The 15,915-nt window shown below is 44.9% G+C and overlaps 1 protein-coding gene across 1 annotated transcript in view; it reads right to left on the bottom strand.

Annotated features, from left to right (window-relative positions):
• Window positions 1–15,913, bottom strand: part of TTC9 (tetratricopeptide repeat domain 9) — a gene marked incomplete at its 5' end in the record, with an annotated part of 32,153 nt that extends 16,240 nt beyond the window's left edge. Inside the window, one exon of the mRNA XM_011949819.1 lies at window positions 15,649–15,913. Coding sequence (XP_011805209.1) covers window positions 15,649–15,913 — 265 coding nt within the window. The remainder of the gene's footprint in view (window positions 1–15,648) is intronic.
• Window positions 15,914–15,915: the final 2 nt, after the last annotated feature.

The raw sequence follows: 15,915 nt of genomic DNA on the forward strand, positions 1-15,915 counted from the left end.
ATTCTCAAATCAGGATCATTACAGTTATTTATGAAATGTGTCTCCCTTGCTCTTTCAGGCAAGCATCTCTAGAACATCTTTAAATTCTCACACAGCACCTCTCACAGTGGTTATGCTCAATTGGCAGCAAGACCTAACATATATATGGTGTTTTACAACTCATTTAACCTTCATAGAGACTCTGAGAAATAGCTATTATTAGCTCTGCTTCCAGGAGCTGAGGCTTAGGGAAGTTAAGTGACTTGCTGAGCCCACTCAGCTCTTACAGGGAAAGAGCTAGTGTTACTTAACCCCAAATCCCATATTGGTTCCAATCCAACAGAGCTGGTGGTAATGGTGGAAACCTGGACTGGCTGATCTCTGAAGATCTTTATCAAGTCTGAGGACTGAGAAGGCTGGCTCAGAGAGTTAGCACCCTCCAAGTTGCCGTTTCTTTGTTTGTTTGTTTGTTTGAGACGAGTCTCGCTCTGTCGCCCAAGCTGGAGTGTAGTGGCCCCATGTCGGCTTACTGTAACCTCTGCCTCCTGGGTTCAAGCGATTCTCCTGCCTCAGCCTCCCAAGTAGCTGGGACCACAGGTGCCCGCCACCAGACCTGGCTAATTTTTGTATTTTTAGTAGAGACGGCGTTTCACCATGTTTACCAGGCTGGTCTCGAACTCCTGACCTCAGGTGATCCACCCACCTCAGCCTCCCAAAGTGCTGGGATTACAGGCGTGAGCCACCGCACCAGGCCCACAAGTGGCCGTTTCTTTGTTCACTCCAATACCTGTTTCTCCTGCCTGCTGCCCAGAGAGTCTCCCACTATTGCTGCTGCTATTTCCACTGCCGGGAGCTGTTTGGCTTTATCTGGGGGGCTAAATCGCCTTTGATTCCATTTACATTAATTTCTGACCTCCCACTTTTCCAATCTAGTATGTGCTCACACTAGATTCAAACAAACACTGTCAAGTGTGTCTTTTGCTTTCTTTGTTTTAGCAAAGAAGAGAGATCTCTCCTTTTCATCATAACCAAGCTGCTCCCTTGAATCCCTCTGATTCTTCACGTGGATGCCCCACCTTTGCGATCGCTACCAGAGCTGCTGCTTCCCACACATCATCACTACACAATTTCAGGTAGGCACTCTTAGTAAACTGAGTCAACAAGGATTCACTCATCATGGCCTGGGCCCAGGGCTTCATAAGGAAAATGGAAAGCATTCAAGAGATATTGATATCTTCAAGGAGTTTATATTCTTTTTAATTACCCTCTGTTGGCAAAAATAGCTGTCAAAGTGGCAGGTGAAAGAGTTAGATGGAAAGTCAGTATAAAATCCTATAAGCTGAAAGCTTACATTGACAGTCCTTTAAAGCATATTGGAATCTGCCCAAAGGAGTTGTAATGCCAAAGCTTAAGGTCAGCTCAGACCTTTGGCACCAATCTGGGTGCTATGGCAGAACACTTAGAAGTTATCTCACCTATGGCCCCTTACTCTCACTCTTGACTTTGGTGTAGTAAACAGAGAGGGAGAAGGCAGAGGTGAAAAGTTGGTAGGACAGAGCTGTTGTTTGCTGGAATCTTCATTAACACCCCTTCCTCAGTCTGGAAGTGGGACTTTGGAGGGGCCAGACTGGCCATTTGGAATGTGAGGATGAGTATATTCCCAGAAATATTCAGAAGAAACCCATCACCCTGTATTTTCTTTTCCTTCTCAGCTCCGGCCAAGTACACATGTCACATTCATTGGCAGAAACTCTAAGCCAGGATGAGGGAAGACCTTAGAAGCCAAGGTTCTGTCCTGTTCTCTTTCTGGACATTAAAGAATGTCTCCCCCGTTTCAATCCCCTCTCCTGCCCCAGAGACGTGTCCCCTGTTCCTATTGCCTCTCCCACCCTCCTTCCCTCATGTCCTCAGATGTGTTTGGGGATAGGATAATTAACAGGCACATGTATAGCGGAAAGAGCACTTCTGTGGCAGCATTGTGTTGTAATCACAGAATGCTGGAAATAACCTAAGTATCCATCAGTAGAGTAGTTAAATAAATAATGGGACATTGGTGCAATGGAACATTACACAGCCATTACAGTCATGCTGTGGAACACTGAAAAATATTTTCAATGAAAACACTGGTGGAAAAAAATGAAGGTTGCTAAAGTTTGTACAGTATAAACCTGAATGTTGTGAAAAATAAATGTGTGTGTGTGTATCAGAGTGAAGAATTAGTTTTTCTTTTAAACGTTCTATTCCTTCTGTATGGGTGAATAATTTGTAACATCTATAGCAGAGTTTCTCTAAGGGAAGAAATTCTCTTTTTGGAGGAGACTGACTTCATCAACTGCTTCAGGTGGGGAAGGTGAAGCTTAGAGGTCAGTGGTAGGCACACACGTAGATGAAAAGATGCCCAAACTGCTTTGTATATGAAATGAAGGGAATCTGAGAGTGGGGAAACCTAAGAAGCTGAGAAGGGCTGGAGGGGAGAAAGAGTCCAAGCAGCATGGCGGGGAGCTGGAACCTCCCAAAAAAGGTGAGTGGTTCATTCGAAATTCATCTGATAGTCAAATGAGTTTTAGGAGGAAGAATTTCTAATATTCAATTTTTGAGATGTAAACTCCTTCTGTATCCCAGAACCTTCAGTAAAGTCTAGTGAAATTATACATCTGGGCGTAGTGGTGCCATGGAATGTGAAAAGGAAGTAGCAGCAACAGGAAGTCGAGTGGCCCTTTGGTTGTCATGCAAACAGAGTGAGCAGCATCCTGTGGGAGGGGAGGGGAGAAAAGACAGGAGGTCCCTGCAGTGGCCCCAGCCCACGTGAGAACAACCCCTTGTTTCCTAAATACACTGGGAAAGGTAGACCTGAAGGGGGTTGGCTGATGTTTGCTTTACATATAAATGATCATACACCCACACGGAAGAAAAACGGCAAGGAAATAAACCAAAACAGTTAAGTGTTGTCATCTTGGGGTGGTAAATGACTGAGTTTTATCTTCTTCTTTATAATTGTTTTTTTTTTTTTTTTTTTTTGAGGTGTTTTTTTTTTTTTTTTTTTTTGAGATGGAGTCTTGCTCTGTCGCGCAAGCGACGCTGGAGAGCAATGGCACAATCTCAGCTCACTGCAACCTCCGCCTCCCCGGTTCAGGCGAATCTCCTGTCTCAGCCTCCCCAGTAGCTAGAACTACAGGTGCATGCCACTGCGCCCGGCTAATTTTTGTATTTTTAGTAGAGACAGGGTTTCACCATGTTGGCCAGGCTGTTCTCAAACACCCAACCTCAGGGGATCCACCCACTTCGGCCTCCCAAAGTGCTGGGATTACAGGCGGGGGCCACTGCGCCTGGGCTTCTTCTTTGTAATTTGTCATACTTTTCAATGCTAAATTAAATTTAGCCTAAAGCTGCCTCCTTACATATTCTAAGTTTGGCCTAAAGGTTTCTTTGTACATAATAAACCATAGTGAACTGAAAACTAGCTGGATGTGTAAACAGTCTGCAACCTACTCTTATGTCAATCAACTGAGTTTTAGCCAATCAAAGGCAACCAACTGTTCAAACTGAGTTCAAATAAGGCAAATGCAGAGCTGTTAAGTATCAGCTGTTTCTGTACCTCGCTTCCACTTTTTTGTACGGTGGTTTTCCTTTTTCTGTTTCGTAAATCTTCTTCCACCATGTGGCTGCACTGAAGTCTCTCTGAGCCTCTTCGGGCTTGGGAGGCTGCCCAATTCACGAGTCATTCTTTGCTCAATTAAATGCTGCTAAATTTAATTTGTCTAAGGTTTTTCTTCTAGTATCAATAACTTCTGCAACTATGATGCTTTACTTTCGTAATTAGAAAATTTTTTTTTCTTTTTCTTCTTCTTTTTTTTTTTTTTTTTTTAGACAGAGCCTCGCTGTCACCCAGGCTGGAATGCAGTAGTACGATCTTGGCTCACTGCAACCTCTGCCTCCTGGGTTCAAGCGACTCTTCTGCCTCAGCCTCCTGAATAGCTGGGACTACAAGCATACACCACCACGCCCGGCTAATTTTTGTATTTTTAGCAGAGACAGGGTTCCACCATGTTGGCCAGGCTGGTCTCAAACTCCTGACCTGAGGTGATTCACCCGCTTTGGCCTCCCAAACTGCTGGGATTACAGGCGTGAGTCACCACTCCCGGGCAGAAACTATATTTAAAAAGTCACCACCGACCATTATCATCCCTTCAGAGAGAGCTGGGGAATGAGGGGAAGAGGAACTTGGGAGAACAGGTATGAAAAGGGATTCAGAAGGGTTTCCTAGGCAGAAAGCACTGCCTCTTCATGGGGCACTGTCCTGGGGATGGTTAGGGTCATGGGGACCCTGGGTGTTTTGGTGGAGGAGCAGCTGTGAGCGGGTCCAAGGGAAACACCTGGCAGTTCTCTCACTCCCGAGATGCCTGATTAAGCCAAGGACTTTCTTCATCCTACCCCAATAAGGAAGCTCAGTAAGCTGGCATCGGCCTGATGCACAAGAGGGTGGGGCAGGCCCGAGGCTGCCAGCCCCATGGCTTCTCTCTCAGATGTCTCCTTCTCCTACGAGCCTCTGCCATCCTCTGTTTCTCGTCCCACCAGAAAGCTTTCTTGCTTGTTAAGCTCCCCTGGGGACTCAAATGATCACAGCGTGTATCTTCTCTTCCTGGCAGGCAAATCCTTATTTTCCGCTGTCAGATTCTCAACTGGTCTGACTTGTGAGAGTGCCTGAAGTTCTTTCCCTGCTGTTTCATTTCAAAGACAGGGTCGGGGGAATCCTGGGGCAAAGTGTGAAAAGTGGCAGGGAACAGGCACTTTCTAACTGAGCCTTACTCACTTGGAGAATCACAGGCTGGAGATAATGTGTGCCTAGAACCCAGAGTTTCTAAGTGTTTCTTAGACTGACCCAAATCCTGAGAAGCTGGAAGGGGCATAGACCCCTGACCCAAAGGCTCTTGGTCATGGTGGAGCTCTGCGGTCTTTCAACTAACTGATGAGTTACATGTTCACTCAGTCTCCCTAGACCAGGAATACACCAGGCATGGTAGTGGGAAATGTCCACACCAAAGGTTGTTGGCTTATACCTTCTCACCTCCCCTCTCTTGCAGACACTTAGGGAGATGGCACTCTTTCCCCTGGCCCCTGTTTTGCCCTCAGCTTTTTGCTCACTTGCTTCCTATGTTTCCCTATAGCCTTCTTTGCTGCATTCTTTCCCCCTCTCTTTCTCTATATTTTCCTCTGTCTTCATGCATACTGGAGTAGGAGTTAGATTCAAATATTAACTAGCATCTATTAAGCATCTGTTATGAGCCAGGCACTGTGCTAGGCATGGGTGCATATATCATTAAATTTAATTACCATAACAATCCTGTGTGGTACATTATTATTACTCCCATGCTGTCATGGAAACAGAAGCCACAGTGGTTGGGTCCTGTCCAAGGTTAATGGAGGAAGAAGTAGGGAAGCTAGGATTCAGATTCAGATTTCACTATGTAAAGACCTGTTTCCATTATGCCACATTGCCCCTCAGGTTTTCTGAGGTCTAGGTTGCTTCCTGTCTTTTCCTCTGTGATCTATCTTCCTTGCCATCCCCATGGGCACACATGGGATACCCCTCTCTCTCTATAGGCATCAGAGTCCACTCAAGTTTCCAATGGTCCTGTGGTCTCCACAACCTGGAGGTGCAGATCCATTAGAGAAAGGAGTGCAGTTCTGATTGGACATAAGCAACAGGCCCAGAATCACATCCCCAAATGCTCAGATCCAGCCCAGAATCCCCAGGGCTTTCCAGCCTTGAGCCATGGGTGGGAACTCTCTGAGATGCTATAACTCAGTCAGCAACTGTTCTCTCAAACTCTTCCCAGTCTGTTTATCAAAAGCTTTTGTTTTATTTTGTTTTTTGTTTTCACTGCTACCAGTACTTCCTGGTCTAATTTAGCCAGCATTGCCAGGTTTCTGATGCTGAATGGCTGCTTGATTAGTTGAATTTGGGGATAATCTAGGAAGGTACAGCAGCAATGAGTACTATTTGGTGCCACCAACTTAGATTCCTGGGCCCGGATAAGATTTTGTATAGGCTTCAATTCCTACTCATTTTCTCTCAGAAATCCAGTGCTTGACTGCATCATCCAAGGAGGCTTTGACATCCCTTTGGTTTACCCTCAAATTTGCAAGGGTTGCCTTGGAAATCTCAGTTGGGATCGTTTAATGCTTATTTGTCAGCACATACCAGTAAGCTGGAATAAAAGAGAGCTTGTCTCCTGTTTCCTTCCCAAATCTGACTGCTCCCAGAAAGATCAAGGCAGGGAGGGGGTTGCTAGAAGCCCTTTGAAATCCTGGATAGTTCAATGGTTCTGAAAGAAAGCTTGGCAGGAAGCTGATCTAACCCCCAGTGTTTACAGATGGGGAAACTGAGGCTCAGCAGGATGTGACTTGCTCAAAGTCAAAGAACAAGTTAGCAGCAGAGACTGGACTAAAACCCAGGTCCCAACTGCCCCCACTCCATTTAAAAAAAAAAAAACAAAACAGAAAGGATTTAGATTTGGGCTGTGAAGAGTCACAGCAAGCATCCAGTAAAGATCCAATAAATGAGTGAGCTTCCTTCTGGGTGCTCCAGCTGCTCTGGCTGAGCCTCCAACATATGGGATTTCTAGACTCAGGAGCTAACAAGAACCTTGGATGCTGAGCACCAACACCATGCCTTCCTCGACACCAGAGACATGTTACTAACATTCAGATCCAGTTTACATCACAAGGGCTGACTCAGCTCTCTTCTTTGCCTCATCAGAAGATTCAAACTGTCACTAATGTGCAACAGAGTCTAGGCGGCATACTCCTACTCTGTGGGGTACCATGCTGCCAGGATTTAGCCCTGTGTATGGACTGGGATGGTGGCCACTGCAGAAAGGGAGACAAGTCTTTTCATGAGATATTAAGAGAAAGTTTGAGGCGTGGGATAATGTTGCTTGACAAGTATAGACAGGGCATGATAATACCCAGAATGGCATTAAAATTATGTTTGTAGGTTATGTTTTCTTCAGAAATATTTTTAAAACGCAAAATTACTCATAATTTTTCTACACAGATAACCCATGTCATCATTTTTCTTGGAAAAAAGAAGTAATAATGCATGTAGGTAGAGAAGTCAAACATGACAGGAAGATTTAAAGTAAAAAGTTAGGCCAGGTGCGGTGGCTCACGCCTGTAATCTCAGCACGTTGGGAGGCCAAGGCGGGGGGATCACTTGAGGCCAGGAGTTAGAGACCAGCCTGGCCAACTAGCGAAACCCCATCTCTACTAAAAATACAAAAAGTTAGCTGGACATGGTGGTGCACGCCTGTAATCCCCGCTACTCGGGAGGCTGAGGCAGGAGAAACGCTTGAACCCAGGAGGCAGAGGTTGCAGTGAGCTGATAATGCACTACTTACACTCCAGCCTGGGTGACAGAGTAAGACTATGTCTCCAAAAAAAATAAATAAATAAAAATAAAAGTTAAAATCTCTCTGCGCTATTCCTTGTCTAGCCTCTTTTTTCCAAAGGTAACAGTTAACTGCTTTTCTGATATGACTTGAGACAATTTTCTTGAATGTGAACATGGTACTAGCATATATGTTTATTCTCTTATTAAAATTCTACACAAAGAAAATTATATTAAAGACTGTTCTGCATTCTGCCTTTTCAAGTAATGTAGGTTTTGAAGACTAGTATCTCTAAGCACACATAGAACTTCTCTATTCCATGTAATGGCCACACAGTTCAGAAAGAATGATGTGAAGAATTTTTCTTTAAGACCTGGGAAGGAGATTAGAGATCTTGGAATTCAACCCTTATTTTCTGAAATTCAGAAAACCATGGTCCAAGAGGTAAAATTCCTTGATCCAAGGCACACAGGAAGTTAGAGACAGAACTTGCAGTCCAGGTCCCTTTTCACAAAGCCCCACTTCTGCTACATTCTTAAAAGAAGAAGATGTCTGAAGAAAATTGGGGAAATTTTAGCCTTCAAAGAACACCCCTTTTATTTTCCTCATCAAGTATATTCTTTTTTTTTTTTTTTTTTTTTGTTGTTGTTGAGATGGTGTCCTGCTCTGTCGCCCAGGCTGGAGTGCAGTGGCACAATTTTGGCTCACCGCAACCTCCGTCTCCCAAGTTCAAGTGATTCTCCTACCTCAGCCTCCCGAGTAGCTGGGATTACAGGCAAACGCCACCACGCCCAGCTAATTTTTGTATTTTTAGCAGAGACGGGGTTTCACCATGTTGGACAGGCTGATCTCAAACTCCTGACCTCAGGTGATCTACCCACCTTGGCCTCCCAAAGTGCTGGGACTACCAGTGTGAGCCACCGCGCCTGGCCAAGGGACTTATTTCCCTTGGAGGTGGACTAAGGAGCTTCCAAATCCACTTTAGGAACTCAGCCCAATTCTTTAATGGCTGAAAGGAACTCCTAGTCTTCACATTTCTACTTCGATTTCTCAAGACCCCTTAACTGGAATTCACACACCCTAAAGCAAGGGAGGAAGAAAAGAGGAGAGACATGGGTGGGGATTTTGCAGTCTCTACGTTCATTAGAAATTATGACTCACGGGGCTTCTCACTCCCCACTGTCCATACAAATTCAGGTCACTTTCCTACTGAAATGGGAGGACCTAGGGAAACAATGACCTGGTTTCAGAACACAGGACACTTTCCTCTTAAGCACCCAGGATGGCCATGGAATGAGAGTCCTAATCACATAAGGCACATTCACAGTAAAAGGATGTCTAACCACCAGAAGGAAAGACCGGAAGATGGGCAAGACAGTTACCCTAAAAATGTCAAAGCTTGTCTTTGCTACAGAGACGATACTCTGTGTTGCTTTAAAGAGTAGAATATTGATGGATTAAAAGAAATTTCAGTGAGACAAGTTTTAGTATCTAAGGAAGAAACCCCTAAAGACGGAGGTGGTAGGGTGAATGGCTAAGACTGCAGGCTTTGGAATTACAGCCCCGGTGGCTGAGAGATCCCAGTTGGCTACATACCACTATGTGACCATGGGCAAGTGATGTAACTGTTCCAAGGCTGACTTTTCTGTCTCAGAGAGTTGTATAGATCAAATGAAATTATATATATGTAAGTTCATGTAAGGCAGGGACCTTGTCCTTCATATTAACTGCTGTATACCCAGGCCCCAAGCCTGGGGTCTGGTGTATAATAAGTGCTCAATAAACATTAATGGAATTATTGAATTTGTTGGATCCTTAACAAGAGACAGATACTGGGACAAGCATTTTCATTCATTTCAAACACATTTGTGGAACATCTACTATGTGCTGGGCTCATCATGGTAATCCTTTCTGTGATTACTGATACCATTATTATTATAGTTGTTTTGGTGGTGGTAGTGGTGGTGGTTGTCAAAAAGTTTGCTTCAGATGGTGGTGAATATCCCTATCATTGGAAATGCCTAGCTCACGTGGGATGACAAGCCGGTAGTATTGACAGGGGAATTTACGCACCTATGTAGGATTTGGGGTCATATCCAAATCCAAAATCAAAATTCCGATTTTTACAGAAATCTTGAGCTTGTTAGTACCACTTCATACTTTTGGTGGGAATATGACACTGTATGTCTGTATAAGATAGTGAGCATTACAGTGCTAATGAATAATTCCAAGGCCATACAAATACCACAAGGTAGGCTAAACTCCTTTAATCCCTGTAGGATTATCTTTGGCTTTTTTAAGTCTGGTACCATTGTCCGCGCTAGACCTTAGAGTTGCTGCTCCATGCCTGGGCCTGGGCCACACTAATCATCCGGGTGAAATGGAAAATTCTGTTCCAGACATGGACATCTGCCTTCCCAAAGGAGTTTAGGAAATCTCTAGTTGGTTGATTGAAACATTCAGTTTTCATCCTAGCTGTCTGGAGTAGGCACAGTCTGGTGGTGAAAGAGAACAGATGTAAGGAGAGGATTTCCTTATAGTGAATCTGGAGGTCACCCACAACCTGTGAAAGCTCTGGGAGCTGCTTTTGGCCGCTCCACATCTTGGCCTTCCTGTCTGCTCTGCAGCGGAGTTTCCTTGCCATGGAGGGGGCACTCCCATGTATTTTGGCTGTAGGGACTCTGATTTTAAGATGTCCTAAAGAGTTCCTGGCTAAAAGCCACCTGACTTATTTCCCTTGGAGGTGGACTAAGGAGCTTCCAAATCCACTTTAGGAACTCAGCCCAATGTCTAAATTTGTAATGTTCTTCCCAGTATCTTCCTTGAAAGCATTCTGCAAGTTTCAATTCTCACTTTCTTCCTTGGAAGAAGGTATTACAAGTCCCATTTACCTGATCCTTAAGATTTATTGCTCAAGGGGCTACCTAAGGAACAGCCCCAGGTTAACAGCAGCTTAGCCAGTCAAGCTCTGCCATCGGGATGGCAAGATCTTGGCTGAGCATCTTAGCATGAGGCCTATATTCTTTTCCCTTCTTTTGACCAGTCCTTACCCTAGGAATTCATCCTCTGACTGCAAGGTTACTGCTTATCTCTAGCCCCTGACCTCCTTTTCACCACTGAGTTTTTAAATTTGTAATTCATGCATCTTTACACCAACATCTGTTGAATACCCTTTGTTCTTAGCCTCTGCCTTATAGCCTGTATCCAATTTTGTCTACCTCAAATGCATCCATCCAGCCATCTTCTGGTGTCCCATTGAGGGCTGGCTTCAAGGGTGGGCAACTTGCGCTGTTGCATAGAGCCACACACTCAGAAGGAACCTGCACTTCATTTAATAATCTGCTATTGCCTTCTTGAAATTCTTAGTCGCTTTATCTTTAAGCTTGCGATTTAAGTGAAGTCTGATGGGACAACACAGCGTGAGTAGCGACAGAGGAGATGGGCACAATGCCACTCTTTGCTGCCCCATTTGCATACAGCATTCACGATGCCCCATGAGCAAAGAATTCTAGGAGCCCCACGATGCGTGCGAGTTCATCAAGACTTAATTACGCCCATAACGAAGTGACTATGCTGTCAGTCCCAAAGGGCCATTCTTTCCATTCAAACTAGAAATGGCTTCAAACGTGGAAAAAAAATGTTCTCAGAAACAAATAATTTAGGAACCCTATCATATCCTTTCCTACCTATGTTGCTTTCCCATATTAGCCAACCACTCATGCTGAAAATGATGACACAGAAGGAAAGGGTAGGGTCACGTGTAGTCCCTTTTCCTTTCCTGGCTCATCTGAAAGCCTGGTAGAAAGTGCACATATGAAATATGCATATAAAGTACACATATAAAAAAGGGAAATAAAAATAGTTCAGTTTATTTGGTGCAGCATTTCCACTGTTCTAGTAAGAATAAATACATATGCATGTAGGAGCTACAGAAGTATAAATTGTATAATTTTTATAATTCCTCATATAAGTGTTCCTATAAGTTCATTTAAAACTGGCACCACACAATATAAAGAATAGTAAAATCTATGCTAATAATTAAATTTAAAATTTTTTTTTATTGGCAATGACATTAAATAGCAAATACAAAGCACCATGTCAGTCGACAGAAAGAATGAAAGAAAAAAGCTTTATCTTTTAGGATCGTTAGCGACACTTCCTGCCTGCCTTTTCAACAAAGAGTCCTACATTTCATTTTGCGCTGGGCCCTGCAAATTATGTGGCTGGCTCCGATCCCATGGCTTTAAGACATGTCCACAAGCACTGAAAAGCTTGTTTCAAACCAGCACCATCCCAGGCCTTTTCCCAGTGTGACTTCCTTCTAGGCCTTGCCACATCCCTATCCCAAGGCTTCATTTGAGATCAATGGATATTAGGTGCCCCTTTGGTAGTAAGATCAACAAAAATCTCCTAAACATAGCTCTCAGTAGATGGGAAAATGAAGGTAAAATAAAATGGCAGGGGCTTATCCAAGGTCACAAGGTATCCCAGGGACAGAGACACAAGCTCCTAGCCTTCAGGTCCAATGCCATGGTCTGTTGATTTCCATCTCTACTGCTGGCCTTGAACATCATTTGAAGATACCAACAAAATCATTGTGTGTTGTATCCCTTTGATCATACTTCAGCTAGGGCCACCACAGCCCCACAGGAACCAATGTAGGGCAAAAGGCTCTGCCCTTCAAAGGGTTCTACACAGAACATTCCAAGGCCCCAGGGGAGTCCTGTATCTTGGTCAATGTCAAGAAGAGTCCATCAACAGGCCAATACATGCTTCCTCTGTAGGCTCTGTAAAGATCAGATTCCTATGTCTCCCCAGGAAGGTCAGGATATCTTTTCTAATCATTGTATCAGGATCATCTGAAATACTGTAGAAACAGAATGCTCCCCACCTATTTCTTTGAATTTCTTGGAAAATAAGATACACAAAAATCACATCCAGGGGCCCAGCACAACTGGTCAGATCCCTTCCAACCAAAAGGAAATCCCAGCCAGAAGAGACCACAACCTGGAGCCATTTGCAAATTGCCTGCACATCCTTCATGTGTCCCCTCAAGTCATCCAAACAGATTTTTAGACCAACATCTCTTAGCACATTCTAGCTGTCCCCTTGCTATTCTTTTGGAGGCTTCCATGTGGAGTACAAGGGTTTACTGAGCCTAGATTTACTCCAGAAGCCTTGTTTGGAGCAGTGATGCCCTTAGCAACACAGCTTAATTTTCCAGGTACTTCTGGGCTAGTAGTCCAACTTCCTCCTAAAACCCAGTCCTCTCTCTCCATATACAGCTTTATGTAGAAGGAGGACAGATCCTTGATTAAATATATTCAGACTGCCCCAGAACCTGGAGCTTGTTGGGCTACTCAGCTGGTGCTGCAACCCTGGTAGAAGGGTCAACCGCCTTTCTTCCAGAATAAACCCCCAGTTGCTGGTCTCCTTCCTTTTAGCAGGCACACAGGCGAAAAGATATCTCATGGGCCATGCTGCACTGTTCTGGCTCTAACAGCAATACCAGTGATCATCTTTCCTTTCTTTCTAGCCAGTGAGAAGTATAAATACACATTAAAACTTTTCTGTTGCCATTTAAAATAATCTTCATGAAAATATTTTCACAAAATGTGAAAAATGCTTCTGACATAAGTAAACGGGATTAAAAGCAGGATACCTGATTGTATACATAGAAGGACCTCAGCTTTGTAAACTGTTTACATTTATTCACAGAAAAAAATACAGGAAGGAAATACACCACAATGGGTTTCTAATTGGATTACAGGTAATTGCGTATTTTCTTCTTTAAATGTTTTAGTATTTTACAAAAGAAAATACATATTACAGGCATTGATTATTTTGTAATCTAACCAAAAAGGATATTTTCTTATTAGCTAGGACTTCTGAAATAGTCAGCACTGATTTTATACATAGCCCTGAAGGAAACAAACGTAAGGCTTCTACTTCTCCCCAGAGTGACTTTTAAGTGGAACCATCCTCCTAGCTGAATTTTCTATACAGGATACAGATTTTGGCTTTGACAAAAGTGCTTTGCTTATAATCACTCTTTTTCTTTCTTTTGTGAAACTTGACATCTGGAAATAGCCAGTTAGAGCCTTGAATCAAAGTACTCTATTTCTTTCTCCTGGTTACCAGGCCTGAGATCTCCCAAAGGAATTTCCAAAGTGCAAGGCTTTGGAGCCCACCTGAAACTGGGTGGGCTCAAGTGAGACAGAGGACCAGAGGATGCTGACTTTGGGCATCAAAGTATGATGACAAGAACATTGCCTTTGGAGAAGAATGGCTCCGGAGCCTTGAGCTTTTTCTCTGCAAAACTGATGATATTTCTTTTATACAGATTATAAAGATTTAAAGAGACAAGGTATGGAGGATGCCTAACAGCACACACAATTAATTATTAATATAAGTGGTGAGCACTGGAGAAGGCAGCAGAGGGGAAAATCTGCTATTGCTACTTTCCATTCTCTCACTGTTGAAGTTTTCCAGTGTGTGAGGTGAGGATGGGAGTGGTGGAGCTGTCCAGATTTCAGCCCCACCCTGACTGGGCTGGCCTGACCAAGCACACATCTTTGATTTCACCGTGGAAATGTAACCACGTCTGGGGTGGAGGGAAGGCAGTGCTAGCCACTGGCTGGCAGCCCTAGAATGTCCATGGATAATACTGACTAAATATAAGACTCCATTACCACTCCAAAGTCACCGCATTAGCAATCCACAGTGCCTCTTCCTCCACCCATGGCTGCTCTGCCCTTTAACTATTCATGGGGCAGCAGCCAGTATGCCAGAGACTTATGGGAACTAAAAGACTCAAGCTGTATCTTATAATGGATTGAAAGAGTCAATTTTTGCTGTACTACAATTTCATCTGCTGCTATTACTGCTAGTATTGCTATTAGCACCACCATTCCTCCAACTGCTGCTACTACTACTCTATTAATCCTTTAAGTCTGTAAACTACTTTACAATTTACAAAGTACCTCCGTAGCCTGGGTTTTACCTGATCAAAAATGAGACTGGGCATGGCATTCTGAGAAGACAGAGGTACGTTGGTACTAGCAACCTCAGAGGGAACAGAGAGATCTGCATTTAAGAACAGAGCAGAATTGCCAGTATTTATTTTTACTCCCCTAACTGCCTGGGCTTCAGACACATTCACCATCCTCTGCCACACCCAGTCACTCTTCCACCCCTACTCTGCTCTAACTGTCCATAGACAGTTTAGGCAACCTCACATGTTAGGAACTAGGAGGAACTGCCCTTTATTTGGTCGGAGAAGGTTGACCATGCCAAAATCTCACCAAATGGGGCAAGAGAAGAGGAGAGAATGCTTTTCAAGTTGCCTTTGCCAACCTCTCCCACCTTCTCACAGGAAGGCCCTGGCAAGAGCCAGACTCTTCCTTTTTTAAGAGACTTTAAATATTCCTGCACCTAAATTAAAAATTTTTTAAATGCCTGATTTTGGCCCTTATCCCCAAAGGGAATGTTGGAATGCATACCTTCTTGGCCCAAGAGAAGGGCCCCCTTTTCCTTCACCCCTAGCAGCCAGCTGGCGAGAGGACTGATGCTACACATAGTGAGAAAGGGGCAGGGAGGAGAGGGAGAATGCAGCATAGTTCAAGCCCAACCATGAACCAAGCTTCCTTTGAGATTGCGATCTTCACCTGGCAACCAGGAGCCCCGGCAGAGCTCAGAGAGAAGAAAGTGGCATTCTGGAATCCATTTTGCTCAAGATGCTGAAGGCATGGTATCAAACTCCCCTTTGCTACTGGGGCCAAAAAACTTGGGGAAGATCTTACCTACAGGGATGCGGTTAGTTGGGGAAAAGGCGAGGACCAGTCCTAGTGCTAATGCTACCTGAGGAGAGCAGACAGGTGCGTGGCCTCCCTCGGGACCCACCCGCAGGAAAAAGCTGGGCTAGCGGTGGTTGCGGGGGCCCACCCCGGGCGCTGCTTCCGCATTTTGGACCCAGGTCCACTGGTGAGCAGTAACAGCAGCAGCCATAGCCAGGCCAGCTGGGTCCCCTTCTATCTATCCAGCCGTTTCTAGGTGAGATTTACGATGTATGCTAGCGAAGGGACAAGAGATGACTATGGTCTTTGAAAGCCATAATCCTGAAAGTCACACTTTTTCCAAAGCGCCTCCCTCCCAGGTTCTCCCCAGGAGCAGCACAGTCACAGCAGGAGAATCTGCACCGCGGGAGCACCGCAGTGGTCCGCGGAGGGACTGGGCCAAAGAACTGGGACCGTGGGGCGGGGGGCGCGGCGCGGCTCACCTGCCAGGCTGTTGTAACAGTCGATCTCGATGGCTTCCACCGTCTTGCTCTGCTCCTCCGAGAGGCGGCCGGGCTTGGGGGCCCCAGCCGGGGAGGCCGCGCGCGAGTCCCGCTCCCGTTCCCCGGGGGGCGGCAGCAGCCCCTTCAGCTCCAGCAACGCCCGGTGGTATTTGCCGATGGCTTCACGGAATTTCTTGTCCTTGTAGCACTGGGCCCCTTGGCTTTTGAACTCGTGCGCTCGCCGGATGAGCTCGGCCGGCTCGGCCG

This window comes from Colobus angolensis, unplaced genomic scaffold (assembly GCF_000951035.1).
Source record: "Colobus angolensis palliatus isolate OR3802 unplaced genomic scaffold, Cang.pa_1.0 Scaffold3, whole genome shotgun sequence".
In the NCBI taxonomy this organism is placed as follows: Eukaryota; Metazoa; Chordata; class Mammalia; order Primates; family Cercopithecidae; genus Colobus; species Colobus angolensis.